The sequence below is a fragment of the Barbatula barbatula genome (genome assembly GCF_947034865.1).
Source record: "Barbatula barbatula genome assembly, chromosome: 8".
In the NCBI taxonomy this organism is placed as follows: Eukaryota; Metazoa; Chordata; class Actinopteri; order Cypriniformes; family Nemacheilidae; genus Barbatula; species Barbatula barbatula.
Genome location: NC_136771.1, coordinates 12470625 through 12492797, shown reverse-complemented (window position 1 = coordinate 12492797; position 22173 = coordinate 12470625). Strand labels below are relative to the sequence as shown.

The following is a 22173-nucleotide window of genomic DNA, read 5'->3' as shown; positions in this document are numbered from 1 at the left end:
TGCACGGAGAGATCCGTGTCTGCAGGGCTCTTAATTAAGACTCATCGGCCCCTGGGGAGTAAAGCAAGTCCTGGAACAAGACAAGGAGAATCACTAAACACAGGTCACTATCACCGGCCTGACCAAGAAGGCTGTTGTGAACATGTGATTTTCATTTGCTACAGTATTGACCGCAGTGGTCTTGGATCTAACTTTGTCTCTGTGAGGACAGTAAATGGTTATAGAGAATGTATAAGCATGAGTGAATTTAGATTGAGAGCAATTTATTCATTTTTTACCCAGATAGTTTTTCTCTGCCCTCGTGTCAGAGTGAGGCGGGTGATATATAGACTGATATGTAAAGGATATAGAAAAACATAATTGAAGAGAAAAAGAAAGCCACTATAAAGCAAAGATGCATTGTGACACACTGATATGAGAAAGTAACGGGACACTGGCTTCATAATCAAGAAATACACTCTCAGTCCCTAACCAGGTGATAGCGGCCCCTCCTCTTTCAACACAGAGGTTATTTCAACCTTTTCGAGTTCAGCTCCTTTCAGACTCCTTTTCCATTAACGCTAATGCCCAAATAATACCACTATAGTCTCCTTACTCATAGCTGAGGATTAAACCCAATAAATCTGTATCGTTCTCATACAATGCTGGAGACCTTTTTACACAGAGCCAATAGATTCCATTTCTCTTTTCCTCTCACTCTTTCTCTCTTCCTCTCCATCTCTATAACCAGTAATTGATATTTGGGGATCGTTTTTTCTGTTCTTATACGGCATGAGCAGAATAAGCCTGTGAGTGATTGTGAAGTGAACACAGCTGAGGCTGGAAGAACAAATAAAATTGGCTTTGTGCGTGCGCATGGTGATTTAGGATTAAACGCTATGCATTCGAAGCAAAGAAAGAAAGAAAGAAAGAAAGAAAGAAAGAAAGAAAGAAAGAAAGAAAGAAAGAAAGAAAGAAAGAAAGAAAGAAAAAGAAAGAAAGAAAGAAAGAAAGAAAGAAAGAAAGAAAGAAAGAAAGAAAGAAAGAAAGAAAGAAAGAAAGAAAGAAAGAAAGAAAGAAAGAAAGAAAGAAAGAAAGAAAGAAAGAAAGAAAGAAAGAGAATAAATAAAATGGAAGAATGAATAAATATAGATAAAAGATAAATTAATAAGAGCAAATAAATGTAGAAAAAAAATGTATGGCTCTTAAAAATAAATGTATTTTGTAAAGAAAGAATAGATCAAAAGGAAGAGTGATATACAAATAAAAAACTTGCTTTGGAAAGAAATATTTTTATTTTCCTTCCAACCTTCTTTGTTTTGTCTTTTCAACAGTTTGAACACTTTACGGACATACTGAGATGTTCGAATGTTCAATTTATTCAATAAGCCTACTGTTTCTACTGTGTGTCTATGCTGTGGCCGTCCAGAAGTCGCCACACACTTAAATAAATGTGTTGGCAATTTAATAAATCTAATCAGAACATAGTGAGAGGCAGAGAGTCAAATTAGATGGAAAAATGCGGACAGTGAGAAAGCAAGAAAATATAGAGAAGTGAAACGGATTTAGGAGGGACAGACGAAACTTTATATGCCTAGAGCACTTGCAGAAAGAAGTAGTTTGCAATTTCAGGACCCAGATATTTGCTCTTGGCTTGGAGCCACCAATGAACCTGAGGTTTCGAAGTCAACTTTAGACCCCCCACACCAGATATAGTAGAGAACATCCTACATTTCATGCAGCAAATACAATTAAGTTTCTATATCACTGTGCTGGCAATGTCTAGGTCATTTGTTTCACAGAGAACATAAAACATAAATCTGGTGGCTGAGCAAATGTCTCATTGTTACACGGACCTTGCTCTGTATGCCATACAAAGTGATATGTTTATTGCAAATCATTGTCCTATTATGAAACTTGCTGGAGTTTTTAGATTTCTACAGACCACACCAGGATTTAAAACATCAAATTGAAGCTGAACTCTCGCCACTGTGTTTAATGCAAACACCTTCTTTAACACACCATGGACTTCGGGTCATGTAGAGGGTAGATGTCTCTTATCATGTCTTAAAAATTCCTGATCTGACCAAACCAGTCCTTTGAATTTTTAGTTCACTCAGGTACATAGCGGATGAACTTGATACTCTTCACAACCTCTTCCCAGACGACAGTGCTCAAGTCATCCTCATTATATTCACTTATTATGTCCTTAAAGCTTACTGAAACTCTGCAACTCACAATAAGAAACATCTTTCTTGTCTTTACTCTGCTCTTCATTCTCATATTCACATTCAAGTAGAGCATATGGACCATCTCAATATCTTTTACATATCTTCATTCATTCCGTTGACTTTATCTGTCATCTTTCACTCTGAACTCTACACTATAGGACTAGATTATCTTTGGCCTACAGCCCTGAAGCTTTCAAAGCAAACAAGGCCTTCTCAAAACTCCAGGCTCTTTGAGTATTCTGTTTCTCTACTATCTTCTCCATGCATTATACAGTCTCCTCCATTAAAGCTGATATCTGTAATTTTGTAGCTATCTATCTCTCTTGCATCTCTGTTTAAAAATATAATTGAAGGCTATTTTATCTATTTACTGTACCTTTACATGTTTAAAAATACGTGACATTTGACTTGAACAATTGTAGAAAGAAAAGCGGAAACTGTTTTAGGGCAAATTTTCAATAGACCCCGTCACAAGATGTAAACACTGGTCCAGCAGTATTTCCGGTTTAATCTTACATACATATTTAAATCTTAAATATATTTGTTTAACGTCTTTAATCAGAAATAAATGTTCTGTAGGTTGTATTCTGTTCAAAAACTGAAATGGGTTTTTCTGGACCAGCGTTGTTTATGTATCCAAAGTGGTCTATAATGAGGCCGTACTTGATTTTTGGCAAAGAAATTATCAAAAAGCATGAGCCCCTCATTTAAGAAGATTTAAATAAAATAAATGCTATACAAGTACTTGCTGTACAGGTAAAAAAGAGAAAAAGTAAAAAATATTATGTGCATTTTTCAGGAAAAAAACATGTTTAATAAAAAGTATAATACGGAAATATATATAAGACAATGTTTTGAAATGAAAATAAATTAGATAAAAAGTAGCAATAAGTATAAATAAATTAGATAAAGGTTGTAATGATTATTTAAAAGCGAAAAGTACCATATGCCCATTGTAAATGAGAAGTATAAATTGTGTTAAAATTTGTAATCCTGTTGGCTAGAAATAGCCCCACAAGAACATTCAATAATAGATTTTTGGAAGGTACAGATCTAGCAAATATATTAAAACGATGATTAAGTTAAATTTAGGGAGACTTATTGCCTTTTGAAAGTAGCTTTTCCGTAGCTTGTTGTCCTTTGCCTGGGTACTTCTGTATTGTTTCCCTAATGGGAGAATAGAAAAGAAAGTTGCTGGTCTTTTTAAGACATATTTCTGTAATGTAGCTTTCATTATTTTTACCAACCTTGCATTAAAATACAAAGGAATTTGATTTAGCCAGCAAGAATGTTTTCTGTAATTTATCTGCACAGGTTATAGATGTTATAGAGTTCTCTGCAACATGCCAAACGTCCTCAGCTGTAACATGGAAAAGCTGGCGGGATGTGCTTTCCTGATCGCAGTGGCAAGGCCATCATCTGTGATGTAAATAGGCAGGAACATAAAACTGGTTACCCTCCTAACAGCAGAACTATTGATGAGGATGGGTTTGCGATAACTCTGCTGCCTCCTGTCATCTACTTGGTCTCACTAAAGCGGCAATAACACACAGAGCTTCCGGAAATCTTATGTTAATATTGAGTACTTACAGAATAGTATCGCGCCCTTCAAATATGCGTAGAATCTTCAGTTTGATCACATTTATAAAAGACAGATACAGCTGTACGATTATTTCCGAAAACATGCTACATGTGTGGGGGGGGGACCGCCGCTCCGTCCATCAGTCTCAAACGATCTCCAAATCCAGCGTTATATGCAATTATAAGCACAGAAATACTACGTCATACGTCCAACTAGTTTTTGACAAGTTGACCATGTCAAGCATGAGAAGACAACACGTTTAACATTGTAAGGAAGTCTGAATGCATGAAACACCGTTGCAGGGTCACTTTAATATTTAGGGAGAGGCTGCTGTCCAGGCACCATCTTGCTAGAGCTTGAACTTCATTACTGTAGGCAGATATCAACCTTTGTGATCAAGCCAATGACTGTTGTATTACTTGCCATCTTAAACATGGAGTCAGCCAAATGGTCATAGCGTGTTGCTGTAGCTCGAAAAGTTTTGATTAACAAATGTATAAAGTATACTAATTAAAATATATATACCTTGAATTCTAAGGTGTTTTGGATAAAGCATATGCCAAATGCATAAACGTATGTGGACAAGGAGTTTTAGGGACAGGCTCAGCACACACAGTCTTTGGGTGATCCGGTGTTCAGTGTCAGGGCAGGAATGCTGTTGGTTCCTATTCTCATCGTCTGTGGTCATCCTGGCAGGAAGTCCAAGACCCAATTATCGAGGAAAGTTTTGTGTCTCTGCTCCTGGAGCTTCAGGGTGAGCTTAGGGGGCAAACAAAATATCTTGATGCGGTTGAGGAAATGGAGTCACTGTTTGAATAAGAGACTATTGATTGTGCTGTTTTTTCTTATTGTGCACCTGGCGAATTAGACACAACCATGAAAAATGTTAGAATTAAATACCCATGCTTCATAAAATTGCTTGTGGTTGTTTTTTCCTTACTAAAGTTCTGATGAAACAGTGAGTGCTAATGACTTTTACCAGAGAGCCTAATTACTATCACACTTGTTTCTATCCTTGGAGATGAAAGGCCGCTCTGAGTATTCCGACTATTTTCTAGATTGTATCTGGAAAAAAATATGAAAAATGTTTTAAACATTATATGACTTGGACTACAAAAAGGAATTCTGTACTCCTCTATAGTCTGAGGACCTGACCGCACTAATCTTTTTCTATCAGTTACACTATGAGTACGTTTACGCTATAAAAAAACTGAAACGTTTCCTTTGCGTTTTTGAAAAGTTTCACATTTACATGAATCCAGGAAACAGAATAAAAATGATGTATTATGCATGCCAGGCCAGTAGCTGTTGCACTGTAAAGAGTCCCTACATGCTTGCGCACATCCGCAAACACTGTTTGAATAAAAAATAAATTAATACACTTTGTCGGCGTGTATGTACCGTATGTTTATAGTAGTATGGATATAAATACTATTCTCCGCTTACAGTGGTGCAGTAAATCTACTTTTTGCTGGAGAAATGATAGTAACTATGTCACTCGGCACAAACATGCAGAATGAAGGCCACCATTATTGTTTGGGGAATACTCACGCATGCCCACAGACTGAACACTTAAATACGCATGCGTATGACATCATCGTTTTTGGAAAACACTGCCTTCAGAGTGTCCACGGAAACGATAACGCCGTCGTTTTCAAAAACTTTAAGACCCGTTTTCAAAATCGGTGTTTTCAGTCCCCCAAGACGGCGTTTTCATGTGAATGAACCGCCGAAATGCATACAAATATTTCAGTCTCGTTTCAAACGATCTCATGTAAACGGCCTCTTTGATATCTTCAAAGGGATTACATTTTAAAACGATGGTCCTCATTTATAAGATGTTGCGTAGAAACTGTCCTAAATGATTTGCGTACGTGTGATTCATAGAACGAACGTATGCATAAATAACATGTGTATGCCTCTCTTTCAGATGTGAAATCTATACATCGCAAATGATCTTGAAATTGCATATAGCTGAACAGTTTCAAATATGCACCTTTAACGATGTCCAATTAATATCATTGACCAACAAAAAAGCATTGGTCAAGGACGTTGTGAACCACGACCAACAGCTCATTCAACCCTCCCTTTCGAAGCACTTTTGGTGACTCTTAACAGGACAAAGATGTTGCGTTTTTGATTCTTTGAAGTAGAAAATAACGTATTTAGGAAACGCACTTTGTAGAGCAGTTTGTCTGTTTAAAGCTACTGTCGAAACAACCATAGTGTTTAATCGCGTGACTGGTTAGCCCATGGTTTATTATAGGTTGATGTTTGGGTAGTTAAGCTGCCGTCGCACAGCTAGTTTCGTACAACAGATTGTGCTTTGGCTATAGACATAAATATAACACGGGTTGATGTGTTTGATTTTATGCTGTATCCTTAAATCACACTGGCATCCTTCTTTATTCTCAGCAGCAACTTATATTTGCCTCCATTATTTATTAACATTAAACTTACAGCCACAGTCATAACTTCACAGCACCCCCTGCTCAAACTACATTCCCGCGGCTATGGAAACAACATTGTGAATTCCATGTAAAGGGATCCGCTGTGTATGTGGATATAAATAGCTCATTCCATGGTAATAAAACTCAACGTTTCATTATGTAAGGTGTATAACATATAACATAATGCAATACCAATGTAGATGGGAAGTGATTTTAAAAGAAAACCCTGTTTCAGATGTATCCATTAGTGTTCGCATAGTTTGAAATGTTGAAAAAGAACATTGGAAAGACTTCATTTATGTATTTCGAGGAGGAGAGCTGCAAACATCACATGTACTTGCTATCTTGCTGTTCATTAGGAATGTTTCACCTTTTTGCTCAAAGCAGTTGATTATGCAGTGGAATCCATGTAGCTTACGATTAGGCACATGATTGATTCACACACTTTTAATGCTGAGGGTGATGCTTGTGGAGACTGAACTCTAACAAGATAGTGACAAATTAAATATTACAAAATGGCGGCGAAAGAAAGTCTATCATTTTAATGTACTTCAGACACTTTTATTTTTAATCCCAGATTGAAACAAAGGATGTTCTGCTATAGAGTTTAAGCCATTTATCTGAAATAATTCTAGGTCTGATTTGTGCCAGTGTTGGCTAATGGTGCTGTGTAATATGTGAGCAAGTTCCAGTGGTCACATACGCTCAATCATGTCATAAACAGCTGCATAATATGATTACTGTATATAAACTCCATCCAACACTTTTAAAAGACAGTTCTTTATATTCTGAGAATCGCGTTCTGAATAACTCAGCTGTCATCAGAATTAGAAATCTTTTAATTTAGACACGTTCATCTTGGAAGGTCTCCTCTCCAGATAAAAAAAATGATTTTTTTCATTCTCTCCATTTCTCATTTTCTTATCGCAGTTGCCCTTAGGGTATGGGTGTTGTGATGGATACTCCTCAGGATGCATCAGGATTTCTTGATGAATGATGTACACTTCCTTCTCGTCCCATATGCTCTCTTTGTTTTCCGGAGCAGAAGCTATTGCTTTGCTTCAGCCCTCGCTCACTGCCGCAGATTTTCAACCAATGGTTGTGTTATTCTGACGGAAAGATGAAAGATTTAGATATCTAAATCTAAATGCATAGCTTTTATCAAACTCATATTCAAAATAAGAAGTGGTTTTTATCTGATGTCTGTTACCTGCTTTCATCTTAAACTATTCCAAGTGAAATAAAAAGCATAACCTAAAATGTAGGGTTTTAGATTATGTTTCTTTAATGTCGCCTCAGAAAAAAATGGAAAGGAAATTTCTAGGTTGTGCAATGGGATGGATCCGGGCTGTTTATGTAAATAAAGATGATTTTTCTCCTTCTATTGTTCCTGGCCAGACAATATTTAGAATTCACATTGCAGCACTTAAAGCAGATGGAAGCTGAAATGAGTCCCCGTGCATGCCTCCATGCATGCATCCAGGAGTTTAGGGGGGTGGTTTCTGGAATTTAAGACTGCGTTGTGTCGACTGGATTGTAATTCATCCACCTGTGTGACAGTGAGCATAATCCCATTTTGGAATAATAAATAAATAAATATGGTCTTGTTTATTGCTACAGTTTTTGACACGCTCTACTATACATGAGGAGGCCGAACCTCCATTTTGCCTGCAGAGACACATTTATAATTAAAAGGTTTCTATACATGGCCACGTTAGGAGAGATGAGGAATGAGAACATTTTATTACTTTTTCAGCATTCTTTAGGATAGCTAAGGGCTCTCCATGTATAAAAAGCAAAAAAAAAAATGTGCACACACATTACGCTGAATCAGTGAGCTCTTCACTTCCAGGTACAATTGTTAATGAGGAAATTTGCATACATTTGAATTCGTACGTTCATATTCACTTAATTACTGGCAAATGACACCCCGAGACCCCCTCCTTCCCGCACAGAGACACATTTGAGTTGCAGTTCATCATTTGAAATAATTACGTTTAGTGGCATTCGTAATATATGCCTCATCCAACCTTTCCTCATCTCACTCTCTTCTTTCTCATATGCTTTTAAACAGGCTGGAAATGACAAAGTCATTTTCACCTGCGCTTCTCTCTCATTTACACACGCGCTGTCAGTTTTTAAATAGTCTTCCTTCCTCTCGCCTTCTTGCTCCATTTCGTAATTGTCATTAAGACTATATTTATTATTCCTGATGTTTGAAGAAACTCAACTGTTTTTACAGTGTGAAACACCAGGATTTGGTGTTGAAGGGTTACACTTTCTGTTTCTCTGTCAGAGTAGCAGTCGCGCTTTGTTAATTGTTGTTCAAAATACCGGAAAGCAACTTAAATTAGAGTTTAGTAATGTACTCTAAATAAATGTGGAAGATGAGCAGTTTCTATTCTTTCAACAAAAGCTGTTTGTGTGTAGAATTGTGTAGAGTTGGCCTTATATCAAAAGTAATATACTGTATAGTGTGCTGAAATCTTTCTTGTGTGTTCTTGTTGTTCCTGAAATTAAAACAATGTCCAAAATAATGAAAGGACATGATTAGATTTATGTCTGTATATGTACTGTATGTGTGTTTGCATGTTTAAGGTAGCCAAGCAATGTACGGTACGTTTCGCTTTTCCCATAGAATGATCGTAATTTTCTTTTGCCCCATTCTAAACTGAACCGTCCCCATATTACAGTACATGAAGTGCCTTCTTTTAGTGGGCAAATTTATCATCCATTCCTTTGTCTCGTTTCTCGTTGTGTTGTTGCTGTTATTTTTTAGATAAAGACAGTTCACCCAAAAATGTATATTCTGTCATAATTTACTCACCCTTGAGTTGTTCCAAACCTGTATACATGTCTTTGTTCGATGAACAATATATTTAGACGAATGCTTGTTACCAAACAGTTCTTGGCCACCATTGACTACGTAGGAAAACTGACTTTATACATTTCTTTGTTCTGTTAAAGAATTTACGAAAGAACAGTTTTGGGGCACTTTTGACTACCATTGTAATTTTTCCAATATGGTAGTTAATGGTGGCCAAGAAGTATTTGGTTCCAAGTATTCTTCCAAATGTCTTCCAAACAAGAAACTTTTACAGATTTAGAACCAATCGAGGGCGAGTAATGATACAACGTTTTTTTGGGTGAACTGTCCCTTCAAATTTTGTTCAACTTGAAAATGTGTTGCTCTTTAATTGAATCGCTGCTTTATTTGGCACATTACTCTGATTTTCAACAATATTCACAATTTTCTGTCATTTTAAATCTTCAGCACAAATACATCAATAACTTTTAAGATTCCACATATTGTACAGCCCTATTTCGAAGAGCACATTAGCTTTTTGCATGTGCATTTCGTTTTCTTTCACAAAATTGCAAAATGAATCACAGGCTAAAGGTGCATTAACACCATGAAATTCACTCCTGTATCATAAATGACTTTGATCGACAAACTAATTTACTTCGGTTAAACAAATGATAGATGCTTAGGGCTGTCAACGTGTTAGATTAATTACATTTGTTTAAAGCCGCTAACTGTATTTGCCTCATTATCATTCTTTCCGTTCTGTGCAGTTGTAAAAGCAACAGCACACGGCTGTCTGGTTCAGTAGAGGCTTCTGTTTATAAGTAAATGATGAAGATGTTCTTAAAATAATTTATTTATTAAATGAAACCGAGTTGCGATGTTTACAAGCCGTTTGACAAAACGGCAAAATATTTGGTAAACACGATGAGAGAAAGTACACATAGGAAAGTTATTTCATTATTGATGTTTGAGTTGTTTTGCCCCTCCGTCTTCGCTATAAGCTAAACTCGCCCGGATTGGTCGACATTCCAAAAGTTTAATATCTCGAGCTTGCAGTGTATTGGTATAAACACATCCATTTCATTCATTCATTTGCTTTTGTACAGAAGACCCTGCAGATGATCTGGCAGAGATATCTGTTTGGAGTCATTTCAGATGCCATCTCTACTCATCTATTATCTCTCTTCTGAAAATGAAAGGAGAGAACAGGGGCCATTCAGACACTTCTGCACTTCGGGGAGTTGCATTCTTGCGCTTTTGAACATTTCAGATTGATATCTATACGCTTGCATGAATGTGGTGTCAGGATGCCCATCTCTCCAAAAAAATGAAAGTTCAATACAGCGTCGAGACGACGTTTTGTGTAAGATAAACGATAAACATCACAGCTGTGAGAAAATTCGCCTAAACTACACAGCGTTCTCTTTATGTAAATAAAAGCAACTAAAAACAGATATGATTCAGGGACCACATGGCTCCAATGACATTCCCCGATATCGTTACAGGATAAATATCACAGATCGGCAAGAAAAAGATAACATTCATACCCAATTTAATTTAATAACGTTCACACATTGAACTTCGTTTTAGTCTAATTTGTATTTAGCTCATTTGTACAGGCCTAATGGTGCTTTTAAACTTCTCAACAGCACAAAGTTCAAATGCCCCAAGCATAATACTGTCATTCACAATTAGGAGCTTATTACACCCTGTAAGTAGTCACAGATTTGATTGCGCCATAAATGATAATTGAATCCAAATCGATTGAATGCCAGTTCATGCGGAGAAGCTCATTAAGCCTGTAAGATGTCCATTATGCTTGGCAGGTGGGTGAACTCTGTGCTGTAGTGTGTTTTCTCTGTGGGATAGCACCATACTGCAACGCCATAGGTTGCTACTAAGATAATTAAGCTAATTGGTGGTGACTGCTAAGCAATGTACATTACCGACGGTTTCCATCAGGTCAGCATTTACCCTGTAAAGCCTGCTTACGCACACACTCATATTAACCTGACTTGCATGTATCCATCTTCTCCGACCCCTGAAGCTGTCTCAGATCTACCATATCACCACTTCCTTGAACTGTCAACGGAAAATGTCCAAGCACAACAGCCTAAGGACCCTGCAGTTAAGCCTTAACTGATCACTGCAATAAAACGCTTTGTCTTTCTGCCTCTGTCAGATGCGTTTCCTGTACGCCACCGGCTGGGGTCTTACGCAGCATGAAATAAATCACTCTGTTTGCTTTATTTGAATGTGCTCTGATGATCATCAGTCAGGAGGAGGGGAGTTTCTTTATTTTTCTGTGTCACCTCCAGCCTTGCTGTTCCTCATTAAGAATTCATTAACTTTGTTTTGCCTTGTCTTTAATTCCACCGAGTAAAACATATACTCACGGTCCAGAGGTAGAAATCGAGGGTTCAAGTTTAATGACTTGCACTCAAAAAAAGATTCTTTAAACTAACTTCATTCAACTATGGACAGTGGTTCCACATTACAGAAAAATGCTATCACTACTCAAATAATTAATGTATGATGAACTGAACTGAGTTGAGTAAACTTAAACAACCATGTCTAATGTCCAAATAACTTGAATCAGTTAAATTCATCCTACTAAAGATATTTAAGTTAAGATATTTTCTGGTATAGCTGATATTTTTTAAACACTATAGCTCTCATTGATTTCGTCTCACTCGTGGCATATGCCCAAACTACCTTTAGATGTTTTTTATTAAAGCAACTTAAAATCTGGTTAGCGGATCCTCAACCCAAGCACTTGGTCTACACTTTACTCCCTTTCATTGAAATGTGTTATTTTAAAATGTAGATTTGGTCAAACCAAAGCATAACTTTCATATATCATGTTTTGACAAAAAATGTCACATCCATAACTCTGATATTGCCCAACTCTCTCGTAGTATAGCACGTACATTCAAAATAAAATGCCCAGTTTACACTTTTATACCATTTGCATTTTCAGTACACCTACAACTACACATAATTCAAGTGGCTGGGAGAGAGGAACGATTATTGTATGAGATGAGAGCCAGAAAAATAAAGATGCTTAAAGTACAAGCTTCAACTGAGTGCTGATAATAAAAGAAAGAGAGAGGGAGAATGAGAGGAAAAATAGCTGAGTGATGTTTTTTTAATTATCATCAGAGGAATTTTACCTGCAGCAAGTGTATAGGCTTAGGGCGGTTAAAAGAGAACAAGATCATTCCATTAGAAATACAGTCCTGCAATCAGCATCTGTCGAAGGCATTCTAGTTTCACAGACATTTAGCTTTGGGATATGCTTCTTATCCAAAGCACCTTAAACACTAGTGGGTACAATGTCTGCAAGTGTAGAGTCCCTGGAGCAACCTGGGGTTAAGTGTCTTGCTCAGTGGCACTTTGGCGATAGAGCACTTCCCAGCATCTGCTGGGTTAGGTATGTTTTGGTGCTGGTTTTAGATGGTCATGTGCTGGTCTTGAGCTGGTCATGTGCTGGTTTAAGCTGGTCCTCAGCTGGTTTAAGCTGGTGAGGAACCAGTAGATGGCCATCTTAAACCAGCGCATGAACAGCTAAGACCAGCACATGACCATCTAAAACCAGCACATGACCACCTTAACCCAACATGTGACCAGTTTAAACCAGCACAAACCAGCATCCAAACATACCTAGCCCTGCATATGCTGATTTTTTCAACAGGGTTTCCTTCTCTGCTTAATGAGGACCTACTGTGCCGATCTGCATGAGGTTCACTTCACACCGAATGACGTAGAGTGCAGAGGTAGAAAATCACCTTCATAACATTTAAATACCAACCGATGAAAAATGTAATAAATCCATCGACCTAAATCATTTGTCCTAAACTAGATGATTATAATTATGCTTTGAATACTCGCTTCTGGGCAGCGAAATGGAGAAAAGCACACGCTCATAAGATTCTGAATACATTTAGCTCTCTATTACAATTTTCTGTATTGGCCGCCCTTCCAAATTGAATAATGAGCGTAATATTCCCTGTTTTGCAAAAATGTCATGCGTGGAAGCATTGAGTATATTCCAACAATCTGTCACTCTAAGCCTTTGTTTGCTAACTGCTAACTGACAGACACGTTTCGCATTCAGGGAAAGCATTCAACAGGATTTGTGTATCTAAACGCTGAGGGGGAAAAATTAAATAAAATTGTGAAATCAGTAGGATACGGGGCGGCCCAAAATGGATCCCCTGGTTTAATTTTTTTCGGCAGTTTTTCGCCTATCAAAGCTCCTGAACTTGTTTTCCCCCACACTCCAAAGCCATTATTTCCAGCTTTTAAGCGTATTAAGTAATTGTGCTATCATGGGTCTATATCCTCCTCTGGGGACTGACATACTGCTGGAGGCAATCTCCGATGCTTATTTCCATACCCAGATAGACTGTCAACAGACAGTAGAGAGATACAGAGGGATGGGATGGGGGACAAAGAGACAGATTGAAGCTAAAGATAAAGAGAAGCTGAGAGAGAGAGAGAGAAGAAAAGAGAGATGATGATGCCTAGACTGAATTGCACTGTCGGGTCACTAGCTCCGAGTCCATTCATTAAAGCCGAATGAGAATTTTAAACCGCATACGAAATCATAATTGCATTTTCTACCGGCAGTCCTCTGTGTTAACGATGAAATTGTTTACCTGTGAGACTACATCTCACTCCCTCTCTCGCTCTCTCGCTCCTGAAATCCCTTCTCTTCGTTGCTGTTTCCTCTGTAGGCTGCATAGCCCTATCTTTACACCTCATACACATAAACATACTGGCACTGAAAAATGCCCCAAAACTGTCATCGAGAGAGAGACAGAAAAAGATGAAGAGAGAAAAGGGTGGAAAAGAATCTCTAGAACTATATTTTCCTCACAGACACACTCTTGTCCTCCTGTCATAGGGGTCTTGTCCTTGGGGCAAGCAAAGTGCTGTTGAAATGGGATGATTGCCGGGGGAAAGAAAGAGAGACTTACTGCAAATGTTGTCTGTCATTGTTACCATTTAAACTCACTCAGAATAATAAAATCTTGCTCTTTCTTTAAAATGCACCACCGAAAGCTTCCTTACTATTGTCTTAATCATTTTAATAGCTTTACTGTGGTAAGCATTTTTTATTTAGAGTTGCTATTTGTTGTTACAGTTTTTCTCAATTGTTTACACACATTTTCTGAAAGCATGCCTCATATTCTCAGAACTCTAAACACAAATCAAAAAACATAAACACAATGGGCAAAACCTCAATACTCCTCCAAAATGAAACTTCACATTCAAAACAATGTTCTTTCTTCTCAAAATGGTATTTTGATTTCAAATGACACACACAAACCATCATATGAATAGACATTTATAAGAACCAGTTGAACACTGATGTGCTCTTTATAAAACACTATAATGAATGGAGAACACTTCTCCACTCATCATAATGACTTTGCTCTTTATTTGGTTCAGTGTTACACTTACTACAGACAGTACATATATAAGTGTGTAGTAAAATATTTTTAGTATATATATATATATATATAAAAAAATAGTTTTTATAGTCAGAACACACAAATACACGATAACAAATATATTTTATTTTTCCAACAAAAACAATGTACGTACATCCCAACCAACGCAAAGTTGCACAAACAGTGGTGTACATACAAAACAACAGAAGAATTTACTGTATACAGTTACAGTAAAAAAATGATGCTGCATCTTCTCTTCGGTTTGGGTCTGGCCACAGCACCTCATCCGCATCTCAAGCAATGTTTTTCAGTCCAGTCATGAAAAGCATCAGCTGCTATATCTCGACATGCATCTTCCATAGCTTGGAGAAGGGGTTTACACATTTGTGACAGGTGTTTGCACATGTGATGAGTCAGTGTTCATATTTGAATGGCAGTGTGTTCCTTGTGAAGACAAGAGATTTTTCTGCCCGAAAATTGTGCCAAATGCAGAGAATTGTGTGTAGTGTTTTGAAAAAAGTGTGTTTTAGAACTGCAATGTGAGTGTAAAGCAGGAATTGTGCTTGTAGTTTAGCAGAATTGGTTCAGGGGGTTGGTGAATGAGTTACATGTTGTGGTCATTGTGTCTCAAGTACCAATATTTGTGTGTAAACAATCGAGAAAAACTGTAAGCAAGCCCTTGTAGATGAAAAAATGCAGCAGTATGTTCAGACAGACAAAAATGATACTGTATGAGAACACTGGGTTTATTTAAAAAATATATATAAAATATATATGAAATATACCAGTCTAGACAAAATTGGTATCATTTCAATTAGGGGTTGAATTTTCCAGTAAACTTGAGGTTATTATTCATACTTTATATTGTGCTCCTGCCACTCAGATCATCTTTATGAGTCTGACTATATCGACAGCCTTTAAAAACGTGTGGAACTTTATGTAAGACAAAAACTTCACACTTATTTTTAATAAATGGACACTACTTTGTATATTACCATTACGTAAGAACAGAACACGAGGTAGGATAACTGAACCTTCTTGAGGTTACTTCCTGCAGCTGCCATATTTTCTAGAAAAGTTTCAAGCAACGTTGCAAGGAATTGGATCGATTTCCTAAATTACAGTTTCCTATTCATCTCCCTGCTGTTCTTCCCTCCTGTTGAGACATTATTTCAGCTGATACTCAATACTTGTCCGTCCAAGAGGAAAAAAAATATATTCTTACTGATATAGCCATTACCAAGTCCATTAACTAGCACAGGGGGTCATATTTAATTGACTTTTTGCAGGTGGCCATTGCTCTGTCCAGTGACCGCTCCGGGGTTAAACAACTCTTTTAGCACCTGATACGCTGTAGTGCCTGCGGTGTATGAATGAGCCTCATTTGTTAGAAACAATAGAAATCATTTGAAAAACAAAGCCACGTGAAGCAAATGAACATAATTGAAAACGAAGCTTAGTTAAATGTGAACAAAGCATTGTTTTTATGTTTTTTGCTTTTATTTTCCCACCACACTCACCCCAATGAATATTTTTTCCCTGGGTGCAATTCTGAGCCTCGCAAAGAGCCAAACGGGGAGTCATTTTACAATGTGGGCAAATTAAAATTGAACTAATTTCCTTAGATCCAAACGGCCGCTTTGTTATCACTCCTGCCTCCAGCGCTGCCTCATCCTGCTTTGCATTCTTTGATATTGAGAGCTGAACCATTCTGCAGCATGGCTGCCTGTGGATCCTCTGGGGAAAGGTAAATGCTGCAGAATCGTACCGTTCTTGGTATCACTGGTCTTCACATGAAGGCGCATCAATTCCTCTTCTTCTTCTCTTGGCCTAATTGGAGCAGCTGGATGCTTTGTAAAAGTATCAATAGTTTAGTCATAATAGCAGTAATACGAGTAATTCTAGTGGTAAGGTAATATTTGTGGTGTAAGGATTTTGTAAATGTACTGTGTATGGTTGTATAATAAAAAACAATGCTAAATGTCAACTTGAAATAAGAAATATGTTATGATTGAATAATTAGAGATGCACCTATACTGAATTTCTCCACCGATACGATAGCAAATTATTCAGAGGGATATCTGCCAATACTGTTACAGTTTTTCTCGATTGTTTACACACAAATATTGGTACTTGAGACACAATGACCACAACATGTAACTCATTCACCAACCCCCTGAACCAATTCTGCTAAACTACAAGCACAATTCCTGCTTTACACTCACATTGCAGTTCTAAAACACACTTTTTTCAAAACACTACACACAATTCTCTGCATTTGGCACAATTTTCAGGCAGAAAAATCTCTTGTTTTCACAAGGAACACACTGCCATTCAAATATCCACACTGACTAATCACATGTGCAAACACCTGTCACAAACGCTTAAACCCCTTCTCCAAGCTATGGAAGACGCATGTCGAGATATAGCAGCTGATGCTTTTCATGGCTGGACTGAAAAACATTGCTTGAGATGTGGATGAGGTGCTGTGGCCAGACCCAAACCGAAGAGATGCAGCATCGTTTTTTTACTGTAACTGTATACAGTAAATTCTTCTGTTGTTTTGTATGTACACCACTGTTTGTGCAACTTTGCGTTGGTTGGAATGTACACTGTACATTGTTTTTGTAGGAAAAATAAAATATATTTGTTATCGTGTATTTGTGTGTTCTGACTATAAAAACTATTATATATATATATATATATATATATATATATATATACTAAAAATATTTTACTACACACTTATATATGTACTGTCTGTAGTAAGTGTAACACTGAACCAAATAAAGAGCAAAGTCATTATGATGAATGGAGAAGTGTTTTCCATTCATTATAGTGTTTTATATTGAGCACATCAGTGTTCAACTGGTTCTTATAAATGTCTATTCATATGATGGTTTGTGTGTCATTTGAAATCAAAATACCATTTTGAGAAGAAAGAACATTGTTTTGAATGTGAAGTTTCATTTTGGAGGAGAATTGAGGGGTTTTGCCCATTGTGTTTGTGTTTTTTGATTTGTGTTTAGAGTTCTGAGAATATGAGGCATTTCCCAATTGTTTACACACATTTTCTGAAAGCATGCCTCATATTCTCAGAACTCTAAACACAAATCAAAAAACACAAACACAAACACAATGGGCAAAACCCCTCAATTCTCCTCCAAAATGAAACTTCACATTCAAAACAATGTTCTTTCTTCTCAAAATGGTATTTTGATTTCAAATTACACACACAAACCATCATATGAATAGACATTTATAAGAACCAGTTGAACACTGATGTGCTCTTTATAAAACACTATAATGAATGGAAAACACTTCTCCATTCATCATAATGACTTTGCTCTTTATTTGGTTCAGTGTTACACTTACTACAGACAGTACATATATAAGTGTGTAGTAAAATATTTTTAGTATATATATATATATATATATATAAATATATATATATAATAGTTTTTATAGTCAGAACACACAAATACACGATAACAAATACATTTTATTTTTCCAACAAAAACAATGTACGTACATCCCAACCAACGCAAAGTTGCACAAACAGTGGTGTACATACAAAACAACAGAAGAATTTACTGTTTACAGTTACAGTAAAAAAACGATGCTGCATCTTCTCTTCGGTTTGGGTCTGGCCACAGCACCTCATCCGCATCTCAAGCAATGTTTTTCAGTCCAGTCATGAAAAGCATCAGCTACTATATCTCCACATGCATCTTCCATAGCTTGGAGAAGGGGTTTACACATTTGTGACAGGTGTTTGCAAATGTGATGAGTCAGTGTTCATATTTGAATGGCAGTGTGTTCCTTGTGAAAACAAGAGATTTTTCTGCCTGAAAATTGTGCCAAATGCAGAGAATTCTGTGTAGTGTTTTGAAAAAAGTGTGTTTTAGATCTGCAATGTGAGTGTAAAGCAGGAATTGTGCTTGTAGTTTAGCAGAATTGGTTCGGGGGTTGGTGAATGAGTTACATGTTGTGGTCATTGTGTCTCAAGTACCAATATTTGTGTGTAAACAATCGAGAAAAACTGTAATAACTATTCATATTGAACACTGGTGATGTTTCTTAACATTTTCTATACACAGTGCAAAATGTTTAGCATTTTCCTGTTTTCTTTTGATTGACAGAATATATCGGCCATCATATGCTTTTACAGTTTTTCTCGATTGTTTACACACAAATATTGGTACTTGAGACACAATGACCACAACATGTAACTCATTCACCAACCCCCTGAACCAATTCTGCTAAACTACAAGCACAATTCCTGCTTTACACTCACATTGCAGATCTAAAACACACTTTTTTCAAATCACTACACACAATTCTCTGCATTTGGCACAATTTTCAGGCAGAAAAATCTCTTGTTTTCACAAGGAACACATTGCCATTCAAATATGAACACTGACTCATCACATGGGCAAACACCTGTCACAAATGTGTAAACCCCTTCTCCAAGCTATGGAAGATGCATGTCGAGATATAGCAGCTGATGCTTTTCATGGCTGGACTGAAAAACATGGCTTGTGATGTGGATGAGGTGCTGTGGCCAGACCCAAACCGAAGAGAAGATGCAGCATCGTTTTTTTACTGTAACTGTATACAGTAAATTCTTCTGTTGTTCACCACTGTATGTGCAACTTTGCGTTGGTTGGGATGTACACTGTACATTGTTTTTGTTGGAAAAATAAAATATATTTGTTATTGTGTGTTTGTGTGTTCTGACTATAAAAACTATTTTATATATATATATATACAAAAAATATTTTACTACACACTTATATATGTACTGTCTGTAGTAAGTGTAACACTGAACCAAATAAAGAGCAAAGTCATTATGATGAATGGAGAAGTGTTTTCCATTCATCATAGTGTTTTATATAGAGCACATCAGTGTTCAACTGGTTCTTATAAATGTTTATTCATATGATGGTTTGTGTGTGTCATTTGAAAACAAAATACCATTTTGAGAAGAAAGAACATTGTTTTGAATGTGAAGTTTCATTTTGCAGGAGAATTGAGGGGTTTTGCCCATTGTGTTTGTGTTTTTTGATTTGTGTGTAGAGTTCTGAGAATATGAGGCATGCTTTCAGAAAATGTGTGTAAACAATTGAGAAAAACTGTAAAGTATCTGCCGATAGCCGATGTGAAAGAATTTCTTTTATCGACCGATACCGATTATTGGCCTATATATATATATCGGTGGATCTCTTTTTATAATGCATGTTCATATTGTACACTGTTCATTATTGCATTATTGCAAATAAAAGTTTGTAAATAAAATGTTTGAAGTTATAGTTTCTTCCCCTCTGTCGCTTTCACATTTCACAAATGCCTCCCCTTCTCTCAACCACAAAAATAATTTTTTACACAAAAATGCATCATATTTCAGAATTGAAATAGGTTGCAAATGCCATTTTATGTTGACCTAACTGTGTATGTGTGAGTAGTTCTCTTCAAAGAAGTTCTAAGAAGGATTGGGGGCCTGTTTATTTGTTTGAATGCTTGTCGCACTATAGTGCTTATCCACAAAACAAAAGTTGACTTGTATACAACAGATGTAAATAAAAGTGAGAACCCACATTGATGATTCATACATTGGAGTTGATGTTCTTACTAGGAATGTTTCCAAACGCCTATACTGATTTAAACAGATGCTTGCTGAGGGTTTGCGCACATAAGTTGTTTCTCTGCATCACAATGAGGACGAGAAACTGCTGGGGAAGCTCTGAAGCTTTCTGGGAATGGCTCTGTTACTGGAGAGGGTGTCTGGAGTCAGAAAGAAACAGATCAATACCTGTAATGTTGTGGCTATAGAGAATTACCAACCTCTGGAGGAGCAAATTTAAATAAGAGTAAAACTAGTGTGTGTATGTGTGTGAGAGCCAGACAGGCCACAGACAGAGATCTGCTATCTTGCATCTTCAAAATATGTGTGTGTGAGAGTGCTTGTGTGTGTACCACTTAACTCAGTCTCGTCTGGCTCATCTCTAGGGTCTTGGTAAGTCTTTCAGTGTGGAGTCTAAGCTAGAGACAGGGAGGGTTTACGAGCGACTAGCATAGAGAAGATCAAATGAGTTAGCCTGCACACTGGAAAGAGAGGGATGGAGAGGGGGCTTTTAATTTAAGTCTTATGCTGTCCGTTCCATGGGGACTGACAGAAGTATAAAAGAATTGCAAAACATTGAAAATATCATCTCAAATCTGCTTTATTTGTCCAGATTTGAAGATGTAATTTGAATATAGGTTCAGGAAAGTCCAGGAATGCACTGCCTTAACTTTTCTACCTTTTCTTTACAGCCTGTAGACCGGGGTTCTACAAAGCCTTTGCAGGAAACATCAAATGTTCAAAGTGTCCCCCGCACAGTTCCAGCCACGTGGAGGGTTCAGCACTGTGTCACTGCGAGAAAGGCTACTTCAGAGCCAGCAAAGACCCTCCCACCATGGCCTGCACACGTTAGTCATCCTCTTCTCTCTGTTATATGCTCATCTTACTCGATTCTTTCTGGTGAAACACGCGAAACCTGATAAAAAGGGAAAAGGCGTTTTTCTTTAATTTAAAGATGTAACAAAGGAACCCAGTTCGAGTTTTTTATGTGCATTTTCATGACAGTTATATTAGCCAAATGTATGTTGAAAGTACTACGTTACTGTTGTATTTATGATTTAAAATATTTTTGTCAGGGCTGTCAAACAATGAATCACATTCATAATAAAAGTCTATGTTTACATAATTTATGTCTGTGCACTGAGCATATTCATTTTGTATTTATAAACACACACACTGCATATGAATACGTACATAGGAAATATTTAGATGTATTTATTTATATTTACTACTAATTTAACTGTTTATACATTTTCCATTTTTGTGCATGTGTTTATGAATAAAAAAATAATATGCCTAGTACTACACAGACATATATTATGTAAACACACTTTTATTCGGGATTTGAATGCTCACGATTAATCGTTTGACAGCCGAAATTTTCATAAAATGTAACAATATTGTTTCTCTGTAATACAGAAGAAAATACTGTATTGTGAAAATAAGCTTTTAACAGCTTTTAAAATGATAGGAATAGGCTTTACTTTTTCATGCAAAGTATAATTATTTATTTTCCTATTTTAATACTCGAGTGAAAATGATTGTCATTTATTTGACAGGCTTTGCGAGATTCGCCCTTCCGATTCTATCACTCAGTGTGCCTGTTATTCCAGTCTTCTGCTTCTTCAGCCTCTTCTCTTCCCCTCCTTCTGCCCCCTATCGTGCTTACTCAAATTATTCACCAAAACTCCATCTTTTCAACGCTAGCAGCAATCTGCATTAAAAACAGGAGAGGAGGAATAATTACTTCCTTGTTATTCACGAGTGGGTGCAATTATCATTAACTATGATAATCATGTCCAGGACATATTCTCATTATCATCATTAGCTGAGTCTGGGAAACAGCAGATAAATGCACACTTCCCTGTATCTGTCTCCGAACTGGCATTGTATAGTAAGCAGGATCAGTTCTAGAGCAAAGACATTTGTATATCAGCTGAACCAGAGGGAGGGAAAGAGAGACACCAACAACTTGAAGCATTTTAAGGATCCATTAGTAAATGCTTAGTATGTGGGCTAACATTTTTGTTTTAGTCATAT

General features: G+C 36.9%; 1 protein-coding gene across 2 annotated transcripts in view; it reads left to right on the top strand.

Annotated features, from left to right (window-relative positions):
* Positions 1-22173, top strand: part of epha6 (eph receptor A6) — a gene marked incomplete at its 3' end in the record, with an annotated part of 98924 nt that overhangs the window by 38814 nt on the left and 37937 nt on the right. For both annotated transcript variants that reach the window (XM_079462817.1, XM_079462818.1), the window contains exon 4: positions 20826-20981. In XM_079462817.1, coding sequence (XP_079318943.1) covers positions 20826-20981 — 156 coding nt within the window. The remainder of the gene's footprint in view (positions 1-20825; positions 20982-22173) is intronic.